The sequence below is a fragment of the Chionomys nivalis genome, chromosome 14 (genome assembly GCF_950005125.1).
Source record: "Chionomys nivalis chromosome 14, mChiNiv1.1, whole genome shotgun sequence".
Classification (NCBI taxonomy): Eukaryota; Metazoa; Chordata; class Mammalia; order Rodentia; family Cricetidae; genus Chionomys; species Chionomys nivalis.
The window spans coordinates 4078311-4106055 of record NC_080099.1 but is presented as its reverse complement, the minus strand read 5'-3'; the positions used below and the strand labels follow the sequence as shown (position 1 = coordinate 4106055).

Here is a 27745-nt window from a genome sequence, read left to right as displayed (position 1 = left end):
TTGGGGTTCCAAGTTCAGGAGAAAACCCTGTCTCCAAATATAAAGTAGAGAACAATTCAGGAAGAAAAACCCAACATCAACCTCTGACCTCTACAAGAATGCACATAGATGTGCACACATATGTGTGTATAGATGAACACACAACTACAACTGGACCAATGATGGCTCAGCAGGTAAAAATGCTTGATGCCAAGCCTGATGAACCTGAGTTTGACCTCCCAAATCCACGTAGATGGAAAGAGCTGACTCCCACGAGTTGGCATGCAGTGGCGCTCACGTGCAAGCACACACTGAGCTGTTATCTGAAAAATAATGGGGGGAGAGCACTATCCAGCCCCCAGGGTCAGTTTGAGTATGAAACCCAAACATTCCAAGTTCTTAATTTCCTCCAGAGCATCAGTGCCCAGTTGGCACTCAGAGCCCCTAGATGTCACAATACAGAGACATTAATATACTACATCTACCAGCTAAGCATGGTATGATACAGTCAGGCTGTACCTGATGGATATTGTGGTGTTTTGGGTGAGAATGGCCTCCATAGGCTCATATATTTGCATGATTGATCCCAGTTGAAGAACTGATTGGAAGGATTAAAAGGTGTGGCCTCGTCAGAGGAGGAGTGTCACTGGGGGTGGGGCTTGAGGTTTCAAAAGTCCATACCAGCCCCCATCTCTTTCTGCCTGTCTGCAGATTAGACTTAGCTCTCAATTCCTGCTTCAGCACCATGCCTGCCACCATACATGCTACCATATCCCCCACTGTGAATCTGCAGGGAGGAGATTAAGTGAATATATTTTTGTCTCGCCTCTCACTAAACCTAGAGCTCACTGGCTGGCGAGACTAGCTGGCAGTGAGCTCCTGGAATCTGAGTGTCTGTCTCCTCCAGTGCTGGAGTTATAAATGTTGGCCACTGCACCTATCTGTGTTGCCTAGTGAGTCATCTTCTCAGCCACCCAGACTGACCCAGCAAATCTGAAAAGTGGCATTTCAATAACGAGCAGATGAAAAAAGATGAAGCATTTAAAAAATAAGCCTTCAAATTATTTCCTATTAAAATGATATAAATAATGAATTCATAAAGACTGGTTTATTTATATATACTGAACTGTAAAAAAATTAACTTTTTGTAGTGTTTACACTATCAAATCCAATCAAGACAAACAAGATGGTACTAAAATGATTTTAAAAATGCAATTTATCAAGGGCTTTAAATTGAGACTGTCTTGCTGATGTCAGGATTGATTAGTTTTCCATCCAACACTGGTGCTATTAAAAGCTTTGAGCAATTCAGATATAATCATTGAGTAAAATTTCAATGGGGTAAGAGAAATGTTATTTGGGTGAATTCTGCTGGTAGAATGGTGTGTGCAGGGAGTGAGACTTTATTGATGGGGTCAGAAGATGGAGGAGACAGAAGAACTGAGCAAGGGGGAAGAAGTTTGGAATTAAAGAAAAACTCATCTTTGCACAGATTCCAAATCATATATGGGTATGAATATTGATCGTTTCAGTTTGAGCATGTTCAGGAAATTGGAGGAAAAGAAAAGAAAGGAGAGACAGGAAGTTAATACAGTGGCATGCCCCGGTAATTCCCCTAAAAATGAATCCACAGAGGAATCACTATAGCTAGTAGCAGAAACTACTACTTTCCTTATTAAGGGAACAGAGGCAAATGTGATTCAAGCCCTGAGATCTTGGGTAGAAGATTGGGCACCACAGTTCTGCAGGGCCTGCCAAGCAAACTGGAAGACTGAGCCAAAAGAACTGCAAGCAAAAATCTAATTGGCTGAAGAGGTGTCCCACCTGTCCTCCAAGGTGGTGCTGAATCCAGTCCCAGCCTGTCACACTGGATTTGGGGGAGAGAAGGTCCAAGTTGCCCTGACTTTGGGAAGGTAAGTGAGAGAGGGAAGGTTAAATCATTTCAATGTCTGTACCTTTCCAATGTTTTATTACTGGTCCCAATGTCCCAAGACATTTTAAATGGGAAGGAACAAATACTGTACTGGATTCACATTTTCTGAATTTTTCCAGCTCCAGCTTTGCCCAGGGTCTGAGTGGGAAGATCCGTCAGTGGGTCAGTGACACCGGAAGGCGCCTGTTGTCACGAGTGTTGCTTTGACAGCTCCAGGAAAAAGGTGGCAAATAATTTGGACCCCTGTATGTAGTTCCACCTAATAAAAACAAAAGCAAGAAAACACATTCCCACTCAATGAAGAAGGAAAAGCAGCCAACCACGTCCACAGGAAAATTGTATGAACTATAAATCCAGCCAATCTAAAGTGTTTAGATTGTTTCTGTATTTAGCATTCACATTTAGTATTTAGCATGCTTTGGAGATCCTAGGATCAAAGTCACGTGATAAACCCAAAAGCAGAATTATTAAGAAAATATGATCACCAGGTGTGGTTTTACACACCTATAATCCCAGCATTTGGAAAGCAGAGGCAAGAGGATTGCTGAACCTCAAAGCCAGATTGGTCTACATAGAGCTTTCCAGGCTAGCCAGGGGTGCAGAACAAGAAAGACTCTGTCTTAGGACAGCAAGCAGAAGAAAAGAAGGAGGAAGAGGAGGAGGAGGGGTGAGGAAGAGGAAGGAAATGAGGCAAATAATTTTGGTCTCAAACACAAAAATGTCCATTATTCTTGTTTTTTCTTTATCTCCCTCCTTGGCCTCTTTGGGTGCTAGGATTCCTGAGAACACTGTCCAACATGGCTTTCTTTGGTTTCTCAGAGTTTCTTTGGTTCCTTATTTTTGACATGACAGGGATTGAAAAAAAAAAAAACAAACATTTTTCTTTCTCACTCATTTGGATGTTTCTATAATCTGTCAATATGTTCATATCAGGCACTCCTAAATATCGTTTGTTAGACACCAAATGTCACAGCCTCCAAAACTATATGTTGAAGCCTTAACCCGCTATGAGCCAACCCTGGAGGGACCTTCCAGGTGACTAAAGTTATACAATGTCAAAGGATGTGCCCTAATCCCACGGTGCTCTGAGTTTATAGGGAAGACACACCAGAGCCCCTCGCTTGCCTGCAGGCAGGACCAATCTCTTCCTCCCCCTCACTACTTCTCTCTCCTCGTTTGCTCCAGTTCTGCCACAGGAGGAAACACAAAGAAAGCAGTAGTCTGAGACCAAGTGTGGTGGTTTGAAAGAAAATGGCCCCCAAAGAAGTGGCTCTATCAGGAGGTGTGGCCTTGTTGGAGGCAGCGTGACACTGTGAGGGTGGGATTTGAGGTCTCCTATGCTCAAGCTACACCCAGTGACACAGTTCACTTTCCATTGCCTGCAGATTAAGATACAGATCTCAGATCCTCCTCCAACACATGTCTGCCTACACACTTTCATGTTCCATCCATGATGATAATGGACTAAACCTCGGAAACTGTAAGACAGACCCAATTTTTTGTTTGTTTGTTTTTCAAGACTAGGCTTCTCTGTAGCTTTGGAGCTTGTCCTGGAACTAGCTCTTACAGACCAGGTTGTCCTCGAACTCACAGAGATCCGCCTGCCTCTGCCTCCTGAGTGCTGCGCCACCACCGCCTGGCTAAGACAGCCCCAATTAAATGTTTTTCTTTATAAAAGTTGCTGTGCTCATGGTGTCTCTTCACAGTAATAGAAGCCCCAACTGAGTCACCAGGCTTCACCTAGTGTTCCCAGCCTAGGGAACTGTGGGGAGATAAGCATCAAGTCTTTAAGATACCAGGTCTGTTACTGTCTGTTCTCACACAGACTAGTGAACAATCCCACATGGAACTCCCCACCTTCACAGGGTCAGCTCACCTGTTGATCTTCTCGTTCTGGGAGTGTTCCCCATCATCCACAGCCCCCAGCGGGAGCATCATTACACTCTTTTGTATAATAGTCTGGAAGAGTTTAGCAATCGGAATGGTTGACCCATCTTGGATCATATCAGGGTCTACTCCAAACACTGAAACACAGAAAAAAGAGGCAGTAGAATAAATCATAAGAAGACTATCTATCACTAATCTCAAGTGTTGTAATGTGTGCTTTTCTTTCTGTCTTGGGATCTTGTCATGTAGTCCAAGCTGGCATAGAATTCCTGACCTAGTTCAGACTTCTGTCAAACTCAAACCCACCCCTGCCTCCCAGGCGATGGACTTAAAAGTGTGTGTGATCATACTTGGCTTAAATTTTTAACTTTGAACCAAGGTGAAAATTTTAGAATTTCGGGTAAATGAAAAGACAACATGCATGGCATTCCTATAAGCACTAACTCTACTCTTGTCCATGTAAACATCTTATGTGATTATTGCTTAATAGTCAAGAATCAGAAATTAACAGTGATGTATATGTGTGTGTATGCATGCATGTGTATAGATAGATAGATAGATAGATAGATAGATAGATAGATAGATAGATAGAATGTTTTTTTTTTTTGTTTTGTTTTTTCCAATACAGGGTTTCTTTGTGTAGCTTTGGGTGTCCTGGTACTAGCTCTGTAGACCAGACTGGACTTGCACTCACAAGTATCCTCCTGCCTCTACCTCTCAAGTGCTGGGATTAAAGGTGCACACTACCACTGCTTGGCTTAACAGTAGTACATTTTAGCTACTAATGTTATAAGACTTTTCCTGGGAAGAGGGGAAAAGAACATTTACTCTCTCCAATCAAGGCACCGAAAGACCAAACAAAAACAATTCCCCCCCAAATCTAGCTTGGCGTCCAAATGAGTTCAGTTGGTGTTAGTTGCAAGAGCATGGACAACTTGCAGGCAGCTACACCACCAAAAAAAAACAAAAAACAACAACAAAAAAAACCAAAACTCTCCTCGCATCAGCAATTGTTAACTATTATATTTGACCATGGAGGAGCATGGCCTCTTACATCCACTGTGAAGATGTCCTGTGGCCTGCCTTCTGCTGCAGTTCCTCCTTTCACTGGCATTAGACGAGCTGAACGTTCCCATTTTGCATCCCCTACTCTGATGGGCTAAACCCTCTGAAACTATGAGACAAAGCAAATCCATTCCTTCTCAAGTTGTTTTTTCCATGGTGATAAAAATAATAATAACTGACATAGTTCTCTTTCACAAATCTCTTCATCTCTGTAAGCCTTCATTTCCTCTGTAAACTGGGGAAGGCTGCTGTGCTGACCAGGAAGTACCAGGTAACAAGCATCCTGTGCACACAGCACTGTGTCAGCCTGACTGGATCTGGAATCAACTAAAAGGGACGCCATGGGGCATTACTCCTTTGAAGTGTCAGATCAAGTGTTGGCAGCCTGGCTTGGATAAAGGAGACAGAAACAAGAAGCTTCTTTCTTTTCTTTTCTCTTTTTCCTTTTTGCCTGCTTGACTTCCTTCCTACTGGCAAGTTCATCAACACTGTTGTTTTGGCTTTCCTTTGCTGATATCAGAACCCAGCCCCTTTGGACCTCCAATGTGGACTGAAAACCAGTAATCCTTGTTCCAAGTCTTTAGCACCAGGTTAATACCCAGCCTCAGGGACTAAACAGCTACTGGGTTCTTGACCTCTCCAACATGAGGCAACTATTGTTGGGATGCCTGGACGGTGTCATGAAAGGCAGCCAAATAATCCCCCTTTGAATATAGACTCATTCTACTGCTTCTGCTGCTGTAGAGAACTGCAGACAATGCACCTCGGGTAAAAAAGACAAAGGTGTCTTGGTCCTGCTACAAACAGGTGAATCAAAATATCTGTAAGGCCCACCTGTTTTGATGGCTGTTTTGGCTGCGAGGTACTGAGGGTCACTGATGTTGGCCATCCATGGGTGGAGTCCTAGGACCATAGAAACAGTCATCTTGTTGGAACTGTTTCTTTTGGAGAACACAGCTTCCAGATGCTGTTTCACCTAGAAGGCGACACTGTCAGTAACAAGTAGGATGCTGGACTTTGCTCACACAGTGTGTATGGTCTTCCACCCAGAAAGCAGAAGACACCCTGAGCTGACGGGTTGGAGCACTGGGAGCCTTTAGTCACGCTACTGGTGTAGAGCAGTGAACAGGGGCTTCTAAGGCAACATAATCCAAATATAGTTTCTCATCTAATAACACTCTAATGAATATTTGGCCGGGGGGGCATTATACATTCTGGAAAATTCTGAAAAATGGGAGCAATTCCAAGCTAGACAGTGAAGGAGACATTTTAAGAACCTGCTTTAACTATTCATAATAGCCAGAACCTGGAAACAACCTAGATGCCCCTCAAACAAAGAATGGATAAAGAAAATGCAGTACATTTACTCAATGGAGTGCTACTCAGAGGTCAGAAACAATGGCACCTTGAAATTTGCATGTGAATGGACAGAATTACCTCATGAGTGAGGTAACCCAGACTCAGAAAGACAAGTATAGTATGTACTCACTCATAAGTGGCTAACAGACATAAAGCAAAGAATAACCAGGCTACAGTCCACAATCCCAGAGAAGCTAGAATGTCTTCCAGAAACAGATGGAAGCCAGTACAGAGATTCACAGCTAACCACTGGCTGAGCTCCTTGCAAAGGGAGGGACCAAAAATAATATGAACAAAGGGGTCAAGACTTTGATAGGAAAACCCACAGAATCAGTTGACTCGAACTTGTGGAACATCACTGACTCCTGACTGACAACTGGGGAGCCTGCAGAGGCCGGAACTAGGCCCCCTGAATACAGGTGACGATGGTGTGGTGGCTGGGGAAGTCTGTGGAGCCTCTGGCAGTGGGACCAGGCTCTAATTCTGATGCACGAACTGATTTTGTAGAGCCCATCCCCTATGGAGAGACACCTTGCTCAGCCTATGCACGGGGCAGGGGTCGGGGGACCTTGGTCTTGCCTCAACGAGGGGACTGGTGCAGGACTTCCCAGGGAAGGCCTCAACCTCTCTGAGTGGGAGGTGGGGGGAGGGGGAAGAGAGAGAGCAGGAGGAGAAGAGGAAGAGAGAACTGGGATTGGCAGATAAAAAATTAATTAATCAATTAAAACACAAAGAGCCTGCTTTACTAAGGAAATCTTCCCAGGAGGCTCCAGCCTCCAAAACACAGGGTTTTTTTTTCCATTTATTTTTCATCCAGCATTTATTAGCACCAAGGTGCTGGAGGTGGTAGCAGCAAATGAGACAAGGACGTGCCTGCCTCTGTGGATGTATATCCCTAAGATAAAGCAGTGGTGTTTCCCAAAGGGAGGGAAACAGCCAGGAAGGACAGATGGGAGAGGAACTGAGATGTGTTAGAAGGCAATGAGAGCACAAGACAAGGAAAGAGGAGGACAGATTTGAGAGCTTGAGGAGGGCATCAGGTATTCCCTAAGAGTCGACTTCCTGTTAAGCCAACGCCAGGTGAATTAATACTGGGTTGATATAGACAGATAACTCCCTCCAGATAGTGCTTTTCTCACAATGGCTACGTTCCTCACACTGGTTTCCAAGATCACGAGATAACAAACGAGGGGACTCGAGGCTTTCCAGTCCCAGACAAGTGCACCACTCCATCCGTGTGTGAAGCCAATCTCGCCTTTATAGCTACCGTCTAATCTTTAAAAATGCCCCATCATCGCAACTCCGCGCGGCTCTTTGTCTGACTTCTGGAGCTGGGGAAGGAGATTTGCTCTGAGGAAGGCTGATGCTGGGTTCCTGACCTTTTCTCCATGCTTTTGTATTGGAAAAAAAGAAGTGAAACTTGAGAAAGAACCACAGAGTTGCTCTGTTTGCCATGGTGTGTGGGACTCAGAAATGGTACTGCTGGGCCTGAGCGACAATAGATATCGTTACCTGTTTTTCCACCACAGACAGATTCATGTGAGGGACAAGGCGGATTGAAAATTTTCCTATGACCCGACCAGGGATGACTGTTTTAGTTCCAGGCTCATCAAAGGCACCTTCAACGCCGTGGATAGAGAGAGATGGATACCGCCATAGGTGCATCAGGAGCTCCTCCTAGGCAATGCGAAGAACACAAGACTGAAGCTCAATTGAGGGCTGGGGCTGTAGCTCGGTTGGCTACAGTGACTGCCCAGTGTGCACAAATCCCTGGTTCAGTCCCCGGTGCCACAGGGTCTGGGCCTGGGGAGAGATGCCTTTGTTCCAGCCTCTGGGAGGTGGAGGCAACAAAATCAGGAATTCAATGTCACTCTTGGCTCCTTTGTGAGTTGAGAGAGTTGAGACCAGCCTCAGCTAAAAGAAATCCTGTCTCAAAAGCCAAACAAAGAAACAAGAACCAAAAATGAGCCAGGTGTGGTTGCATGCACCTCTAATCCCAGCAGAGGCAGGCAAATCTCTGTGAGTTCAAGGCCAGCCAGCGGTCTACACAGTAGATAGATAGATAGATAGATAGATAGATAGATAGATAGATAGATAGATAGATAGATAAGTAGAAGACAGGATTAGTGGAATAGATCAACAGTAGATCACTTAGAATGTCCAGAGCCCTAGGGCCATTCCATGAACACTAGAGATAAAAATAAACCTCAGCTAAATTGCTCGGATCTTCAATATCTGTGTACCGGAGACCTACGTATGAAAAATGAAGTAGTATCAAGTCAGCTATGTCTGGACGAATAATACAGGCAGGATGTGAGGTTTCTTGTCTCCTGCTGCCTTCAGCAAGCGGCCCATGCTGCTGCTGCCCACGCGGCTGCCCTGCCCAGAACTTCTTCTTGTCTGAGGGGCTGCTTCAGAAATTGAATCAGGGCCACTGAGATGACTCAATGGGTACAAGCACTTGTGACAGAAACCTGAAAACCTGGGTTAGATCCCCAGAATCCAAGCAAAACAATTAGATGTGGGGCCGCACGTCTGTAATCCCCAGCACTTCTGTAGGAACACAGGTAGAGATAGCTCACAGGCTAGCCTGGGGTATGCAGAGTGGCAGAACCAACTAGAAAATCCTGCTTCGCTGGGCGGTGGTGGTGCACGCCTTTAATCCCACTCGGGAGGCAGAGGCAGGCGGATCTCTGTGAGTTCGAGGCCAGCCTGGCACTACACGTGCTAGTCCCAGGACAACCAGGGCTATTCCACAGAGAAACCTTGTCTTGAAAAACCAAAAAAAAAAAAAAAGGAGAATCGACTTTTGAAAGTTGCCCTATGGCTCCACATGTTACACACACACACACACACACACACACACCACAGCAACAATGATAATAATGAAAATAGCTTTAAAAAACTGAATCCAATCATAAATTTCTAACCAGGGTTATATATTGGTCATGAGTATTGCGACTTTGATTCCTAAATAAACGTTCAGTCTTTGAGCCATTCTCATTCTTGTGTATTTTCCCAGTCTGAAGGTTTAAATGCAGTTCCACAGAAAGCTGTACCACTTCCTATCAGCAGCTTTGCCATCTCTGGGCAGATCCTGAGGGGAATCAACCACAGCTACCAATATTGAAGCAGGAAAGCATTATTTTTTAGAAAAAGATTTTCTTTTTATTAGTTTATTTTGTGTGTGTGTGTGTGTGTAGAGGATGAGTTGTGTGTGTGTGTGTGTGTGATGTGGTACAGTGCCCAAAGAGACAAGAATAGGTACTAGATCCTCAAGAAGTGAAGTTACAGGTGGTTGTGAGTCACCCTGTGTGCACGCTGAAAACTGAACTCAGGTCTTCTGCGAGAACAATGCATCCCTTAACCATTAAGTCCTCCCTTCAGCCCTCAGCAGGCAAAGAGAAGAAGAAGATAGAGGAGGTGGAGGAGAAGACAACGGCAAAAGAAAAAGAACAAAAACTAAATTCTTGAGGGCTTCCTGCTCTGAGTTCTAAGTTTTTCACAGCAGAGAGGCAAGAATGCTCTGGCTTGCCCATCAGACCTGAAAGGCCTTGATAACGCCTGAGAGAGTGAATGATTACAGGTGTTGGAGCCAGTGTCTCAGACAGTGGCTCCCAATCTTTGAGCATTCAGGAAGTTCAGCTCCCTGACAGGAAGTGGAATGGGATTTAAATTAATAAACTGCCCTGGAAGACAGCACTGTCAAATGAGTCGTTATTCAAGGTTTTCAAGGTTAGATGCCTGACGTCTGTACCAACTGCTCCTTAGGACTGGTCAATTGTAGACTAGACCAAAGTAGCTGTGAATAGCAAAACCTGCGTGGGGCTTAACCTTTGCCTTGTGCTCTATGATGCATGGATCGACACTGAGTGGTGCCGATTAGACACGGGGAAAACATGATTTAGGAGCAGCCTTCCTCTTTCAGATCATGTGTGCATTTAAGATTATACCTTGGTATCAAACAGAAATTTCTCAACTTGGCTGCTCTTCCGGTACTCTTCCAGGTCCAGATCAATGTTTACATACATTGTTTTCTCCTCCTCTGTAAGAGGAGCCATTTGGTCATAGATTCCAGGAATCAGGATATGGCCTGACGAATCCACCAGGCTCCCTACAAAACAGATGCAGACATTACAAGTGTGCCAACCCTGTGGTCCTAGAGCCAGGGCAGACAATACTCTCCTCTGTGATAAAACTCACAACTGCCTCCGTCCCCCGGCCAGGAACAGTGACAGCAATTCCCTTTACCCAAGGGATAATGGTCCCAAGACGGAAGTGGTCCCAAGGCAGGCTAGCCCCAAGAGCAGAACTGAGACACAAGTCTGCAGAAAGTTAAGTTCTCTTTTGTTCCACAAGCAAGTCTCGTGTTTACATTTTATCTTTTCCAGAGTTAAGAAGTAATATGTATAAAGTATTAAATAGTTGAAATATATGCGTATATTCTATACTTGCATACATACAAATTTGTATGAGAAAGTGAAAGTTCCCAAAAATATTTTCTCAATTTCCCCTAGACACACACATACACACTCACTCAAAGAAAATACAAATCAAAGGTAAATTACAATCAGGACATTCATTGGTATAACTCACACAGAATTAGTCCCATTGAGGACATTTATTTAAGGAAAGGCATTTCATAAGTGTGTATTCTGTGTTCTTAATATGACTAGGATTCGACAGCATCAGGATAGGAACTTTATTTTACAATTATTAAGTCAGGAGTTGTGGAGTATGACTGTCATCCTAGACTAGGCTGAGGCAGGAGAATGGTTACTTTGAGGGGAGCCTGGGATATATAGCAAGGCTTTATTTATGTCAGTGTTGCTAATTATAGAGCACAGTGGAGACAGTGGACAATGATGCCTTCACACCAGGTGTCGGACACACCCTCTGCTCCAGGTGCTGGGACCACAACAGCTGCCTGCCACCTTCAGTTACTAAGACACCATCTCTAACAAAGTAACAGCCTCATGGAGATGTATCAACAGGTTCTTTAGTTCTATATAGACACAATGAAAGTCAATAAATTCTTCACAAAGTCTACCTAAGGACAGAAGTTTCCCAGGAAATGATCACAGGAAGCCAAGTTTGTCAAGGCATCAGAGTTCATGGGAAGGCATCAGTGCTCTGAGTTTCACCAGCTCCTCCTTTGGCCCCTCCTTTCCACAGAGATCCCCACGTCTTCCAATCCTCTACATAATAGTACTGAAGACTGCTGTGTTTCCAGTCCTGAGCCACACAAACCCCTCAGTAGTCACTGAACTGCACTATGTGCTGATATGGTTCAAACCCATGAATCCTATTCAGGTTTAAAAATAAAGAGGTGTTGAGGGGTAAAGAAATGGCTCAGTAGATACAGTGTCTACCACACAAGCATGAGGACCTAAGTTCCAATCTCCAGTGCTGTGGGATAACACTTCTGTATGCTGTGAATATATCTTGGTCTCATTGATTAATAATAAAAACTATTTGACCAACAGCCAGGCAGGATAGGCCTAGGTGGACTTGGATGAGGAGGGGAGGAGGAAGAGAGGTAAGAGTAGCAATCCAAGAAACAACATGCCAGCAGACTGGTAAAAGTCATGGCCACATGGCAATACATAGATTAATAGAAATGGGTTGATTTAAGTGTAAGAGCTAGTTGGCAATAAGCCTGAACTATAGGCTAAACACTTTGTAATTAATATAAGTTTCTGTATGATTATTTGGGACTGTCCACCAGAGGTCTGCCTCTTTTACACCCAGCACCCCCCCACACAGAAGCCAAACAGGTGTGGCAAACCACTTATAATCCCAGCACTCAAGAGAAGACTGGGCAAGCTGACTAGTGAGAACAGCTGAGTTGAAGAGCTCTGGGTGTAGCAAGAGACGCTGCCCAGTAAGTAAAGAGCACTCAAGGAACACAGCTGATGTTAGTCTCTAGTGCTCACATACATGTTCACACACACACATGCCCATATACACACACCCTTCACATAGATGAACATGAATATGCTCATGTACACATATCATACACACATATATATGCAATAGACAAATAGATGAGAGATAGCCTGGGCTATGGTATAACATCTGTCTATGAAAAATAAGTAAATGTTCGATGATGGCAAAAGGAAAAATTAGTCTGGTGAGAAAAGTTATGTTGTCTATTACTGGAATTCTTTAAAGGAAAAATTATTATTGTATTCTTTCTGAAATAGTCAAGCTTGAGATACTACCTGAGCACATTAATATTTTAGAAAAAAAACATAAGGCCACTGAAGAATATATAGAAATAGGTAACGGGAGCTGATGTGGGACCCCTCTGTATACTTTATTACCATTAATGAATAAAGAACTGCTTTGAACCTATGGCAAGGACAGAACAGAACTAGGCAGGGAAAACTAAGCTGAATATGGGGAGAAAGAGGGCAGAGTCAGAGAGACGCCATGGCCCTGCTGCCAGAGTCAGACATGCTAAAACTTTGCCAGTAAGCCACTGTCATGTGGCGATATACAGATTAATAAAAATGGGTTAAATTAATATAAGAATTAGCTAATAAAAAGCTAGAGCTAATGGGCCAGGCAGTGATTTAATTAATACAGTTTCTGTGTGATTATTTCGGGTATAAGCTAGCCGGGTGGCCGGGACAAACAAGCACCCTCCTTCCGACAGGGAGTCTTAAAACTTATAATTTTTAAGACTTCCATTCAGGGTTCAATTAAAGATGGCATGAATAACTAAAGGGGCTAAAAGTCTGAGGGTAAAGATCTGAGGGGTAGGAAGTCTACTCATAACAGGAATTGGCTATTGATATTTCTTTATTCTTCTTACTTCTCATTTCTATCAATTCTCCCTTGCTCTCTCTTGTTCTACATTGTTCTTAGTTCTACAGTGTTCCATACAGTTCTATCCCTTACAAATGTTCCTAGTAAAATATACCCTTAAAACCAGCAAATCCCAGCACTCAGGAGGCAGAGGCAGGCGGATCTCTGTGAGTTTGAGACCAGCCTGCTTTACAAGAGCTAGTTCCAGGACAGGTTCTAAAGCCACAGAGAAACCCTGTCTCGAAAAACCAAACAAAAACAAACAAACAACAACAACAACAAAAAAAAAACTGAATAGTGGGGCTGGAGAGATGGCTCAGAGGTTAAGAGCATTGCCTGCTCTTCTAAAGGTCCTGAGTTCAATTCCCAGCAACCACATGGTGGCTCATAACCGTCTGTAAAGGAGTCTGGTGCCCTCTACTGGCCTGCAGGCATATACACAAACAGAATATTATATACATAATAAATAAATAAATATTTTTTAAAAAAACTGAATAGTGAGTCCCTATCTCAAAAAATTAAAATCTGGGCACAGTGGCATGCAGTTATAATCACAGCCCTGGGGATGTAGAGACAGCAGGATCCCTGAGCCTTGTTCCCTAGTCTAGACTAGTTGGTAAGCTCTGAGTTCCAGTGTCTCAAAAATAAAAGTGGACAATAGCCGAGGAATGAGGAATGGCCTCCAAGAATGGTCTCTGGCCTCCATATGCATGCCCACACATGCACATGCTCACACATGCACCCATATTAACACAGGCATACATTTGTGCCGTATACATATATTCACGTCTACAGAGTTAATAAACAAGTTTTTAAAATAAAGAAATAAATAGAAAAATAAGCGAAAAGTAGAGTTTCAATCTATAAAAAGAATGACACATAACATAGGCTTTATTATAAATAGCCCAACACACAGCAAGAGGAGAAAAGGCTGAGGATATAGATTTCCTATACTGCAAACATTTTCAGAGCTGCTGGAAATAAAAGGAGCAGCCGGGCGGTGGTGGTGCACGCCTTTAATCTCAGCACTTGGGAGGCAGAGGCAGGCAGATCTCTGTGAGTTCGAGGCCAGCCTGGTCTACAAAGGGAGTTCCAGGACAGGCTCCAAAGCTACAGAGAAACCCTGTCTCGAAAAACCAAAAAAAAAAAAAAAAAAAAAAAAAAGACAGAAAGGAGCAGAGGCAAAGGAGACTAAGTAGAATGGATGCTCACAAAAGGAAGTAGAAATATTACCTAGAAGAGCCACCAGATCAGCCATTGGTTCATTCAGGATGCCACCAAAGGTCCCAGAATGAAAATCTTGATCTCTACACTTTACCTATAAAGCAGATAAAAAAGTAGAGATTTATCTATGCCCAATGGTGTCCTCAAGACTCCTGTCCTGTCACCTCCAGACCCGACCTCACACATGTTTCTCAGTCACATGACTTGGAGACTCTACCTTTTTCTGTTTTTAACTGACTTCATTCCCTACTGTTCCTCCCAGTTCAAATTTTATCCAAGATGACCAGAAATTCCTTGCCTGAATTATTACTATTGATATGGATGGCTTACTCTTGGCTTTATGCCATGCTATGGGTCACCTTTCTGGAGAATGTTTCCTCTCTTCATTTCAGGGAAATGTTCTTTTCTTTCTCTTATCACTTGCAGTGAAAGTCCCTTGATGCCTCTTTTAATCTCTCTCCCTACTTCCCTCTCCACCTCTCTCTGTGTATGGTGTGTGCTATCATAGGTGGCCTATATTACTAAAAATAATTTAAGAGGAGAAATAATCTAGGGGTGGTTAAAGGGGATCTCACCAACTTTGGAAATGGAAAACTAAGGCTCGAAGATAAGACAAGGCTGTGTATCACACAACGATGTTGCTGATGCCATCAGCTTCTATTTTCTTATGGCCGTAGCACTAGGGTCCCCTGCCAACAAGGCCTGCAGCCTACAATGGGAAAGGTTACAAAACATTAGCCTAGCATCTGTGACCAACTAGGCTGTGAGCCCCAAGTGAGAGCTTCCTGGCTTCCTCTCTAAGGTCCCCAATAATTTCTCTATCCTGTCCACAGCCCCAATGTCCTCCACAGCTGGAGCCTGCCAGTACCTCCACCATGAAGTAGCAGTTCCCCCGGGTTCCATAAGTGAGTGCAGGCTTCTTCTGGCTGATCCACAGATTGTCTGAAATCACAATGTAGTCTACACTGGAGAAGAAGTGCTCCTTTTCTCTCCTGACCACTTCCTCCAGGGCAACAGATCCAGCCTCTTCCATCCCTTCCAGGATGAACTTGATGTTCACGGGAAGATCCTGAGTTAACAAGAGAGTAAAGAGATGGTACAATACACTCAAGTAAGGTTTTATTAATAAGCTTGTATTTAATAAAGATACATTCAATAGTCATCTATACTCAATGTATGGCTTGTTTACCCCCACAGCAGCTCTGTTCACAGCGCAGAGGAGAAACAAAGGTAAGGACAGCTGATAGATTCCATGTGGCCCTTCGATGCAATGCTAGGACAGGATTTGGAGCAGAGATCCAGCTATGCCTCAGAATGGGAAGAGTCCTGTGCCTTACAAACAAGTGACCTTTGGTCATCTATTTAGATGAGGGTATTTGGGAGTAAGGATCAGGTCTGTGGAACCTGCGTGTCTGCGTATCCTGGTATCCCGGGAAGACAAGCTAAGCTCTGAATCATCACAGTCGGATGTCCTTTAGCAACACTGAATGAGCACAGGATTGCTGTAGGTTGTTCTCTGACCTTCTTACACATTCCTGGCATATGTGCTCCTCCTCTGTACATGCTCCCCTCCACACACACACAAACACATAAACACACACACAAACACACAAAATCAAATTTTTAAAAAAAAATAAAAGATTCAAATCAATCTGATAGATACTCAGTGTGAGGCCAGCAGCCAAAGTCTGTATTTGGTCACCTCTGCTGCTCAGGGGACCTGTGACAATCTAGGATGAGCTGTATCACTTTTCAGTGGCTCGTTTTTCTGAGGTGACACACTGGCATTAAGGTTTGCCCTGCCTCTTAGTGAGATGACATGCTGAGGGGACCTGTATTTGAGTTCTCTGAGAGCAAGAAGGAAGGAAGGGAGAAAAGGATGGAGGCTGGGGAGTCACTACAAGGTATTTGCCTTGTTTCTGTGTTTGTTTGCCTAAAGTTCTATTTCTCTATGCAGGCCAGGCTGATCTGGAACTCACAAGCCTCCTGCCTCAGCCTCCCGAGGGTTTGGATTCCAGGTATGTATTAGCACACCTGGCTTGAAAATCCCGCCTCATCTAATTTTTCCCCACAAGCCTGTGTGGTAAAAGCTCTCATTTCTAACTCATAGGTGATGGAGGAAGGTCATTTGTCAATAAACAAACTGCCTTGGCCCATTTGATAGGCTACCCCTTAGGTGGGTGGAGTAAACAGAATAGAATGCTGGGAGGAAGAGGAAGTGAGCTCAGACTCGACAGCTCTGCTCTCTGGAGCAGACGCCATGCTCTCCTCTCCAGAGCAGACGCGATGAAACTCCAACCCAGGATGGACGTAGGCTAGAATCTTCCCGGTAAGCGCTCCTTGGGGTGCTACACACACGAATAGAAATGGGCCAAGCAGTGTTTAAAAGAATAGAGTTTGTGTGTCGTTATTTTGGGGCATAAGCTAGCCAGGCAACCATGAGCCGGGCTGTGGGAAGAGGCCCGCAGCTCCCTACTACAGATGGCGCCCAGACGTGGATGACTGAATCCACTGAAAGCCTGAGAAAGCTTGGGAAAGAATAAAGCATGTTTTCTTGGTAGCAACAATTTCTCGGGTCTGCTCTGCTTGCTAGAGGCAAGCAAGTACTCTCATCTAAGAGAGGCTTCCTGACTCAGCTTCAGCTGTGAAACCTTGCAGCTCATTTAAGAGGTCCTGCCACGAAACACTTAAAACGGTGTTGGTGAAAAGCTGAAGGCATGCTTTTCGGTTTTCAGCCATAGCAGGAAAAAAAAATTGTGCTGTTTTAAAATGCTGGCTTTCTGGGCCGTCCTGCCAGGGCAAACTCTGACTGTTTGAGGCAGGAGGTCAGCTACAGAGAGAGCATTTGAGTGTTGTAGCTTGTTTGCTGGCAAGGACCTTGAAACGCCACAGAGTTGTAGTGATAAACATGGCTACAGCTGGTATCTCCGCCATGAGGCTGGAAAGCTAAGGAATGTGCTGAATCCAGCCGACAAAGCCACGGCTTTCATCCTACTGATATTGCTTGGTAAATTAAAGACTCATGTGGTCAGAAAAAGAGAGAGAGATACAGTAAAGAGAGATTCAAAGACAAAGAAAATTTCTAAATGGTTTACAGTGTGTTAAAAGTATATGCAGGCTAAAAGTTCTTAAAAAAAATAAGGAAGAAAGAGAGTAATTGGGTGTGGTAGTACACACCTTTAATCCCAACACTTTGGAGGCAGAGGGAGATTGACCTCTGTGACTTCAAGGTGTGGTAGCACACGCCTTTAATCCCACTGCCTGGGAGGCAGAGACAGACAGATCTCTGTGAGTTCAAGAACAGCCTGGTCTAAAGAGTTATTCCAGGACGAAGATATACAGAAAATACAAAATAAAAGTAAAAGTAAACAAAATAGAGTTAAAATAAAGCTGCACAAAGATGGAAAATACACAGAGAATCTTGATACTGTATGCTATTATGCTCTCTTTGAATTGTTTGAATGCTGAGGAAGGAGCAACAGATGCTAAAAGATATTTGTTTATAAATGCTGCTGAATTAATCCAAGATAGATATTTTCAAAATACCTTGACTTCAGAATTTGAATCTAAGGACATGATGCTTTGGAAAGGAGTTTCTTCTTTTGTTTTCACAGAGGATGAGACCCTGTCGATTTTTTCTATTCCAATATGGTATGATAGACCACGCCCTCCTGAAAGGTTGCTGTGAACACCTTCAGAAAATTACTTCACTCAACTGCCGACTGAGATGACCCTGGCACACAGGTTATTCCATGAAAGATCTGAATAACAGCGCCCCCATTCAGCAGGAAGCAGTTTGGAGAGAAATAACTGCGCCCATATTCCCAAATATTGTTTATAAATGTTCTTTTACATTTAAAGGGGGTTATGATATAGGTATGAATAATTTGCATTGATATGGATTTTGCTTTAGTGATTTAGATTTAAGGTCAATTTTGTTATATGTATATGTATTTCTGATCTTGATTGAGGTATTGTGATTGTGTAGTTCATTTAAAAATGTAATGTATATAGGTTGTTAATGGATAATCATCTATAAAAGTCAAGCTTGTAATCATGTTAGATTTTCTAGATGTACATAGATATATTTTAGATAGGCATTCTTCATATCTTTCAAAGATTATAAAATATGGCATTTTAAGTGTTTTAATAACTTAGGGTTTTTCATGACAATGAGACACTCTGCTCCTGGCAGCACCAATCTACTTCAAGAAGAAGATGGGCATTGAAGAGGATCCTTATGGAGTTTGATAGCCATTTGGGCAAGAAACTGCTCTTGCCTGGACTATTTTATAAACTGGACACAAAGAACCCACAGAGAGAGGACTGCTGAACTTGCCTAAAGGTGAGATGATCTTTCGGGGTTCCTGATTCATGAAAGAGTCTGCGAGACATTCTGCAGGACACAGCAGATAAGTGACTGAACTGCCTTTAAATTTCCTGCTTCATGGAAACGTCTCTGGATACTATGGACCTTTAGGCCAAAGATGGATGCCCCAACGGTACAGAGGAACTTTGGGTGACTGTCCAGGCAGTGAGATGTCTCTGTCATTTCTAGAGTTTAGAAGTTGCTTACTTTTTGTTTGCTTAGGTAATATTGTATTCTTCTCGAGTCTTTGATGGAGTTGAATAATAGATAGATAGTTATAGTTTTCCTTAGTTATGATAAGGATAAAATAGATGTAAATATTGTAATTTTTACTTGATAACTGTTTTGTTATATGTAATTTTGCTATGTTAAAGTTAAAGCCTTCCTTTTTTTTTTTTTTGTTTAAACAGAAAAAAGGGAAATGATGGAGGAAGGTCATTTGTCAATAAACAAACTGCCTTGGCCCATTTGATAGGCTACCCCTTAGGTGGGTGGAGTAAACAGAATAGAATGCTGGGAGGAAGAGGAAGTGAGCTCAGACTCGACAGCTCTGCTCTCTGGAGCAGACGCCATGCTCTCCTCTCCAGAGCAGACGCGATGAAACTCCAACCCAGGATGGACGTAGGCTAGAATCTTCCCGGTAAGCGCTCCTTGGGGTGCTACACACACGAATAGAAATGGGCCAAGCAGTGTTTAAAAGAATAGAGTTTGTGTGTCGTTATTTTGGGGCATAAGCTAGCCAGGCAACCATGAGCCGGGCTGTGGGAAGAGGCCCGCAGCCCCTACTACACATAGGTAAGGAAAATGAAGTTCAGGGGGATTAAGAGATTGTGTTCAAGGACAGCAGTGGCTATTTCTTATTTGTTTGTGATTGTATAATTTCAGCACTAAACTTCAAAAACAAAGCACATTATGGCCTTTATATAGTAATTTCCTTATAAATATTGGTTTTCACACATGGGAAGAATGGAAAGGAAGGGGAGGAGAAGAGGAAAAGGATACAACTTAATGGAACTAAATAGAACTGGAAGAGGTGAGAAAAGGGGTAAAGGGAAGGAAATGGATGGAAAAAAAGCAGAGGAAGGAAAGGAAAAGGGAAGAAAGGAGTGAGAAAAGAAAGAAGGGAGAGAAAACTGGGAGAGGGAGGAAAAGGAAAGGAAGAAAGGGACCAAGCCACTTTAGGAGGAGGAAGGGAGAAAAAGAAAGCAGGGAGGAGGGAGGAAGGAAGTAGGAAAGGCAGGTGGTCACATCGATGCTCAGGACCTGTTTAACTAAGCAAGTTCCCTGCATAAGAAGATGGACCAGCAGGACCCAGCCTGACACCTGACAGACACTGACTCAGTGTTTCTCAGTGTAATAAGGATTTGAATACAAAAGTAAACTCGTATCTCATCTGCTTATGACCCAGGAGAAAATCCTCTTGAGAGAGAAGCCCTCTGAATTCTGATAAAATACTGTGGTCTGGTTGATGGGTCGGTGTTTGGGAGAAGGAACTGTGCAATCTAAGCCTGGAGCCTGGGCATGGTGGCTTGCTCCTCATGATCTCCCATTCATCTGGTGAGGCAGGGCTCAGTGGGGGAGGGATCTTCTTCATAGGCAGGTGCATGCACTCCTGACGAATGGGATCAAGGGCCAGGCTCCATGTTACGCTGGACAGACTGTTTCCCAACATGAGAAAGTATGTAGCCAAACACAGTGTTTAAGCCTGGCTTTCCAAATCAATATGTGCACTGGTATAGAGTGGACTCTGAGATAGGTCAAACCGCTTGCCCACAGCCACACAGCGGATTTAGTCCTCTTTGGGAGTCTAAACATAAAGATGGAATGACTGGAAAACAAAACCATCCTTGTTAACACAAAGTAAGAGACACAGATGCATCTGGACCCACCAATAATGTTCTCAGGTAACCGGGAAAGGAGAACAGCTTCCTCAAAGCTCCCCCTGCCCAGTCTTGCTTCCACAACCCTATAAGGACACCTGTGGGAAAATAGCCTGTCATAGGCAAAACCCTAGTGGGCTCAGGCAGAGGCTCAGGTAGCAGAGGTTTCTGTCCAGTTCGTCACGTGTGCATCACCGTACACTAAGCCGTGCCTGTGATGAGGAGGAGGTGGAGAAAGGGATGAGACAAGGTAGAGCTGGTCTAAAAGTCACAGCCTGTAACTCTTTAGTCTCATCCTGGCTTTCGTCACGTTCTAGGCCATGATGCATGTGTGTACACCTGTGTGCCAAATTTGCACAGCCATGCACACTTATGCAGATAACAGAGGTCAAAATCCCATCTTTTTTTCTAATGTTCTTCACCTTATTTTTTGAAAGAGTCATTCATTGAACTGTCTACCGAGACTGACTGGCCGGCAAGTGCCCAGGATCTGCCCGTCTCCAGGACCTTAGCTCTGGAGTCGTAGCCATATGTCACCTCACCCAGCATTTCACAGCAGGTCCTGGTCCCACTAGACCATCTCCCCACCACTGTACTCTAGGTTTTTTTTTTTTTTTGGTTGTTTTATGTGTGTGTGTGTGGGGGGGGTGTGCGCGCAAAAGCCATAACATATGTAGAAATCAGAGAGCAGCTTGAAAGAGTTCTCCTTCCACTGTCTAGGTCCCAGCGATCAAAATCAGACTTGGCAGCAGATGCTTTTACTTGTCGAGACAGCTCACCAGCTCCGTGTTCTGTTTTTAACGTGGCTGACAGTGCAGGCTGGGAACCCATGCTGCCAGGATGACTGCTCTCTGGCTGGCTTGCACTGAGTCAGTTGTTCCTTGAGTTTCCCAAGCTTTTATTTCTGTCTCTGGGATGGCTGTGACAATGCTTTGCACTCAGGATTGTGGAAGGTGAGTAACCCCTGCGCAGTGTCCCAAAGACAGAGTGAGCGACCCTAAGGATGTTTTTATTATAATTGCCTAGCCGCCACCCTCTCTCTCAAGCGCAGCTGGTCACCTACCTGCTCCAGAGCTTTGAAGGTGCTCACGGCATTAATCCAAGCCAGGACAGGGCCTTTGTTATCTGTTGCACCCCGTCCGTACAGCTTTCCTTTAAAAATGATAGAAAATTTCAAACTAGTACTGCCAACTTAACATGAGTTATATGAACTCAAATTTTGAGATAAAAGAAGATCCATATCTGCATTAGAAGTTTCTACAAAGCCAAATGACTGAACTTTGTGATCGCAGTTAGTTCAAATATTACAGACCAAGCTTGACTCTGGGGCTATTTTTAGTCCTGTTGGGACCCATCTGTTCCCTGTCCGTGAATCTGACATGAGCATCCTTGTGGCCTCCAAAGCTTGGAGAATATATGCTGAAGAGACGTCTAAGTGTTTTACCAATCAAAAGCAAAGCATGCTGTCAAGATACGGTCTTGCTTAGTTGCCCAGGCTTGCCTTACATTCATTTTGTAGCACAGGTTTGGCTTGAAACTGTGATCCTTTCTTCAGGTTCCTGAGAAGCTGAGTGTAGTCTAGTAACTACCACACCTAATTCTGTTCATTCTTAACCACAGCTAGAGACCCAGGACAGCTTTTGACCCTGCCCAAGCCTTGACTACAGACAGCTCCACCTAGGCATCAGATGACACTAACCATCCACTTCTGTGAGCATGTAGGGGTCCGTGAGCCACCCATCAGCCTTCTGCGCTGGCTGCACATCCAGATGCCCATAGAAGCATACGGTGGGCTTCTTGGGATCACTTCCCAGCTCAGCCAATAGGATTGGAGGTATGGGAAGACTCTGGCCATCAGGCATCTGTGGGACAGTGAACCACAAGATTAAAACAAACAAACAAAACAACAAAACAACAACAACAAAAAACCCCACTCTATTCTTCCAGAGCATTCACAACAAGAGTCCTGTCTACTCTATGCTTGAGTCTGCTTCACTTTCCCCATCTCTAAGGTGCATACGATGGCTGCCTATGATGATGTGTGACTTCAATCCCAGGACTAAAGGGCTGAGGTGGGCAAATCTGTATGCATTTGAACCAGCCTGGTCTACAGAATAAGTTCTAGGCCAGTCAAGGCTATATGGTGAGACTTAGATTCAAATAAATAATTAAACCCATAAAAAACAAACCAAAAATGTATCCAGTGATACACTTTCAATAATTATATGAAGCATATTGGAATTAGGATTATCAGTAATTATCAGATACACAATGCTAAACAGTATAGTTCACTGTACATATTCTTCAAGAACTCAGATATCAAATGTCTTAAAACAACAGATTTTCCAAATCCTGGAAATCTGATGATTCTGAGTTCTCAGTGTTAAAGCAGGAGACATGGGATGATTTGACACAGATCTGCCATCCTTGGTAGAAGGGCAGTCCTAAGCAAGGGTACTGTGCTGGCTGCTTCTCTGTTAACTTGATACAAGCTAGAGCTATCTGAACAGATGGAATCCAGTTGAGAAATGTCCCCATAAGATCCAGCTGTAGGGCATTTTCTTAACTAGCGATTGGTGGGAGAGGGCTCAGTCCATTATGGGTAGTGTCATCCCTGGGCTGGTGGTTCTGGCTTCTATAAGAAAACAAGTTGAGCAAACCATGGGCTGCAAGGCAGTAAACAGCACCCCTCCATGGTTTCTCCCTCTTCTCTCTTGCCTCCAGGAACCTACTCTGTTTGAGTTCCTGCCCTGACTTCCTTTGATGAACTGTGGTGTGGAAGTGTGAGCCAACGCACCCCTTTCCTCCCCAATTTTCTTTCTGGTCATGATTCATCATAGCAATAGACACAACTAGCACAGGTTCCAAGGAAAGAGCACACTCTTCATACGGTTTGTTCAGAAAGCTGCCTAGGCATGTAAGAAAAGGCAAGGTGGACATGGAGAGCCAGAGGGGCGGGTCTTCCAATAACAAGCTGACCCCACTCATGGCTTCCATTTTCTTCATAACCTGTGCCCAGGCCTGCTATGACCAGAAGTGCACAGCTCAGTCTCATTTTGGACTAGACGGAATGTTCAATTCCTATTGGAAATCTGGACTCTGGGGATTGAGGTGAGAGCTGAGTAAGCCCTTTCCTTAACACCATCCAAGAAAGGCATGGCTAATGGCCATGGAAGTGGAAGCTCCTGAGCTAGAAGGAAATCCTCTGGCACCTGTTGAGAACCCAAGTCCACGGATGTCACCCCAGCTCCCAGGTGCCGGAGTTTGTCTGCAGCCAAAGCCATCATCCTGAAGAGCTCCTGCCTGAGACGAGGTACAGGCTGCACAGAATCGCTCTCAATGGCCACCCATTCCTTCAAGGTCTGTGAAGAAAGACGGTGAGGGGGTTATCATGGCAAGGCACAGGAGCCCATGTCCAGTTGGGTAGGGGAACCCAAGGGCTCTTTAGTTCCTGAAATCTCATAGATTAATCTAATAACACAGTGACTTCCATAAGTTAGCGGTGGAAACGAGGTCATATTTCAGTTTTAAGGACTGCCTTGCAAGTGTTGAGAACCCGAGCTCAATCCCTCCGAGACAACCCTGTAAAACATAATCTGGACACTGTGGTGCATGCTTGTAATCCTAGAACAGGTAAGGCAGAGTCAGGTGGTTGCTGGAGCTCAATGGTCATCCAGCTGACCCTACTTGAGAAGTCAATAAAACTCTTGCTTCAAAACTAACAAAACAAAAACCAAACAACAACAACAAAAAATAACAAAGTGGGCAGCACCTGAGGGAAACAGTGCTGAATTTTGACCTGCACATGTGCGTTCACATGCGCACGCGCGCACGCACACACACACACACACACACACACACACTCTTGATGGGTGAGCTTGGGGTTTAATTTAAAACTGGAGACCAGAAGCATCTAATAACAAAGATGAGGTAGGGTAGGTTGAGGGAATGCAGTCAACTCATCCCTACACATTCAATCTTCTAGTCACATAGCCGGGACTTGAATTCATCACTGCGTGAGTTGAGTTACTCAGCCCGCCTCAGCCCATGGTCCTATATGCCTTTGACAAATGCTTAACCTTCCAACCTCAGATTTCCAACCGTAAGGGAGGAGAGTGGGGCTGGCGAGAAGGCTCCCTGGTTAAGAACAATTATTGTTCTTACAGAGGACCCAGGTTCAGTCCCCAGCATCCACATGGTGCCTCACAAACCCCTGTAACTCCAGATCAGGGGATCTAGTGCCCTCTTCTGGCTTCTGAGGGTTTCCGCACACAGGTGCAATACATAAATACACACAAAATTAAAATCAGATGGATGAATTGATACACATAGGAATAAAAAGGAAATAAATTAATAACTTTTCAAAAGGAGAGAGTGTTCCCTAATTCCAGGCAGGCACATTGCCCCTGTGCTATAGAACTGAGCAGACATTCACTAAGAGCGCCCATGATGGAATAATTTGTAATCCTTGCTCGTGGTTCAGTGTTGGAACCTGGACTGCTTAAACTGAAACTTTTTTTTTTTTTGGTTTTTCGAGACAGGGTTTCTCTGTAGCTTTGTAGCCAGTCCGGGAACTAGCCCTTGTGAACTAGGCTGGCCTTGAACTCACAGAGATCCACCTGTCTCTGCCTCCCTAGTGCTGGGATTAAAGGTGTGCGCCACCACCATGCGGCTGAGTACTGATATTTTAACCTAATAAGAAGTCCCCACCATTTTTAATGGAATCATATCATCAGGTCTGAAAACCCCACATCTCCCAGCAGACTGAGGCCACCCGATTCTGAAGGGAGCAACCAGAGCATCACGTGTGACTTCTCCTACCTGCACGAACTCATCCTGGTGGAGGTCCATGTACTGGAAGAGCTTCTCCAGCAGCCCCGAGGGTGGAGGAGATGAGAGCATTCCTTGTCCCAGCAGCAGCACCAGTGCCAGGACAGATGAAGCCTGTGATTGGTGACAGTGAAAACAATGCCATCACTGGACTTCTGACCTTTCAAATGCTTTCGCAAACCCGCTACCCAGTGCCGAAGCTCCTTATGAATTGGACTAAAGTGACCAGAGACAGTTGAACCAGAAGTGCGTGCCTCCCCACATTTTTTTCCTGCATGCTTCATTTTCAAAACAAATGCATTTTAAAAATAAATATGTACGTATACTTTTTAAAGATTAAATTTTAACTTAATTAAAATTTTTATGTGTATGGGTGTTTTTCCCACATGTCTGGTTGTGCACTATGTGTGTGCCTGGTACCATGGAGGTTAAAAGAGAACGCTGGATACCCTGAGACTAGAGTTACAAACGGTTGTGATCTTCCATGTGGTTGCTAGAAATTGAACCCCGGTCCTTAGAAGATCAACCAGTGCTCTTAACTTCTGAGCCATTGCTCCAGCATCTACTTTTTTTTTTTTTTTGAGAACTTCAGACATGATACTTCATCTACATCACTCTCCATCCCCTCTCTGGCTGCCTAGCATCTCCTCCCACTCTTCCTAGCAAATTCATAATGTCTTCTTTAATTATACTGCCACACACATATGTGTATTTATCTTAGTGGTGTTTATAATGCAGAGAAAATACAATGACCAAAGCAACTTATAAAAGGAATCATTTAATTTGGGAGCTCATGGTTCCACAGGGTTGGAGCCTATGACAGTTGTGGCAGAGAGCATGCCAACAGGTGGGTAGGCATGGTGCCGGAATAGTAGCTGAGAGCTTACATCTGATCCACTAACAGGAGGCAGGGGCGGGAGAGCACTACCTGGGAATGGCGCACTGCCTCCAGCAAAGGCATATCTTCTAATCCTTCCCAGTGCCACCATCTCAATAGTTCTCAACCTGTGGGTCACAGCCGCTTTGGGGTTAAAAATGACCTTTTCACAGGGTTAGCATAAGACCATTGAAAAACACAGATATTTACATTACAATTCACAACACTAGCAAAATTACAGTTATGAAGCAGCAACTAAAATAATTTTATGGTTGGGGGGTCACTACAACGTGACGACTATATTAAGAGGTCCTAGCATTAGGAAGGTTGAGAAACACTGCCTATGGGGGCCATTCTGATTCAGAGCACCGCAGCTACGTACACGTGTAGATATAACCCACCAAGTCTGTTTGCCATTGCTCAGATGTACACAGTCTAAGATTGAACACATGGGACTGGGCAATCTATGTGGGATCTTGTTCCTAGAGAAAACAGACGCCCCCACTCTCAACAGCTGTTGACTGAGGTTTCTGTCCTACCCAGTCCCTCACTCGTTCGGTCCCAAAGAAACACAGAGGCCGACATTAATAATAAACTAAGAAGCCTATTAGTTCAGGCTTCTTATTAACTCCTTTTTTGTTTGTTTGAGACAGGGTTTCTATGTAACTTTGGAGCCTGTCCCGGAACTAGCTCTTTTTTTTTTTTTTTTTTTTTGGGTTTTTCGAGACAGGGTTTCTCTGTGGTTTTGGAGCCTATCCTGGAACTAGCTCTTGTAGACCAGGCTGGTCTCGAACTCACAGAGATCCGCCTGCCTCTGCCTCCCGAGTGCTGGGATTAAAGGCGTGCGCCACCACCGCCCGGCCGGAACTAGCCCTTGTAGACCAGGCTGGCCTCAAACTCACAGAGATCCTCCAGTGTCTGTCTCCCGAGTGCTGGGATTAAAGGTGTGTGCCACCACTGCCTGGCTCTTATTAACTCTTATAACTTACATTAGCCCATAATTCTTGTCTGCGTTAACCACGTGACTTGGTACCTTTCATTAGCGAGGCGTTCTCACCTTGCTTCCTCGGTGTCTGGGTGAGGACAGCTGACTGAGCTTCTTCTTCCCAGAATTCTCCTGTTCTCATTGCCTCTACTTCCTGCCTGGTCACCACACCTCTACTTCTTGTCTGGCTACTGACCAATCAGCATTTTACTAAGCAAGTACAAGAAACAAATCTTTACAGGGTCAAGCGGTTGTCCCACAGCAAACAGCCTGTTGCAGTTCTTCAGCTGTGGGTAGGACCTTACTGAAGTTTCCCCGCCAGTGCTGGCGTGTCCGCTGGTACTGTTGTGCTTGTCCGATTCAAGCAACCATAGTGGTGAATGTTCATGGGTTTATTTTCTCTGTGAGGTTTTTGGGACACGATCTAGTAGCAGACACCCTACTCTTCTGACTCAGACAGTCTTTCTTTCCCTCCCCTTCTTTAGTGATTTTGAAGCCTGGAGTAGAGGGGCTACATTGTAGATTGATTGGTTGTAGGTCCGTC

General features: G+C 44.3%; 1 protein-coding gene across 1 annotated transcript; it reads right to left on the bottom strand.

Moving 5' to 3' along the window:
* Positions 1-2101: 2101 nt before the first annotated feature.
* Cndp1 (carnosine dipeptidase 1) lies at positions 2102-26300 on the bottom strand. Its single transcript, XM_057789252.1, has 12 exons — positions 26268-26300; positions 25331-25453; positions 23722-23871; positions 22209-22371; positions 21573-21661; positions 15129-15329; positions 14270-14354; positions 10177-10337; positions 7736-7900; positions 5699-5840; positions 3789-3936; positions 2102-2171 (listed from the first exon to the last, which is right to left on the bottom strand). The coding sequence occupies exons 1-12, from the start codon at positions 26298-26300 to the stop codon at positions 2102-2104; spliced, it is 1530 nt and encodes a 509-aa protein (XP_057645235.1).
* Positions 26301-27745: the final 1445 nt, after the last annotated feature.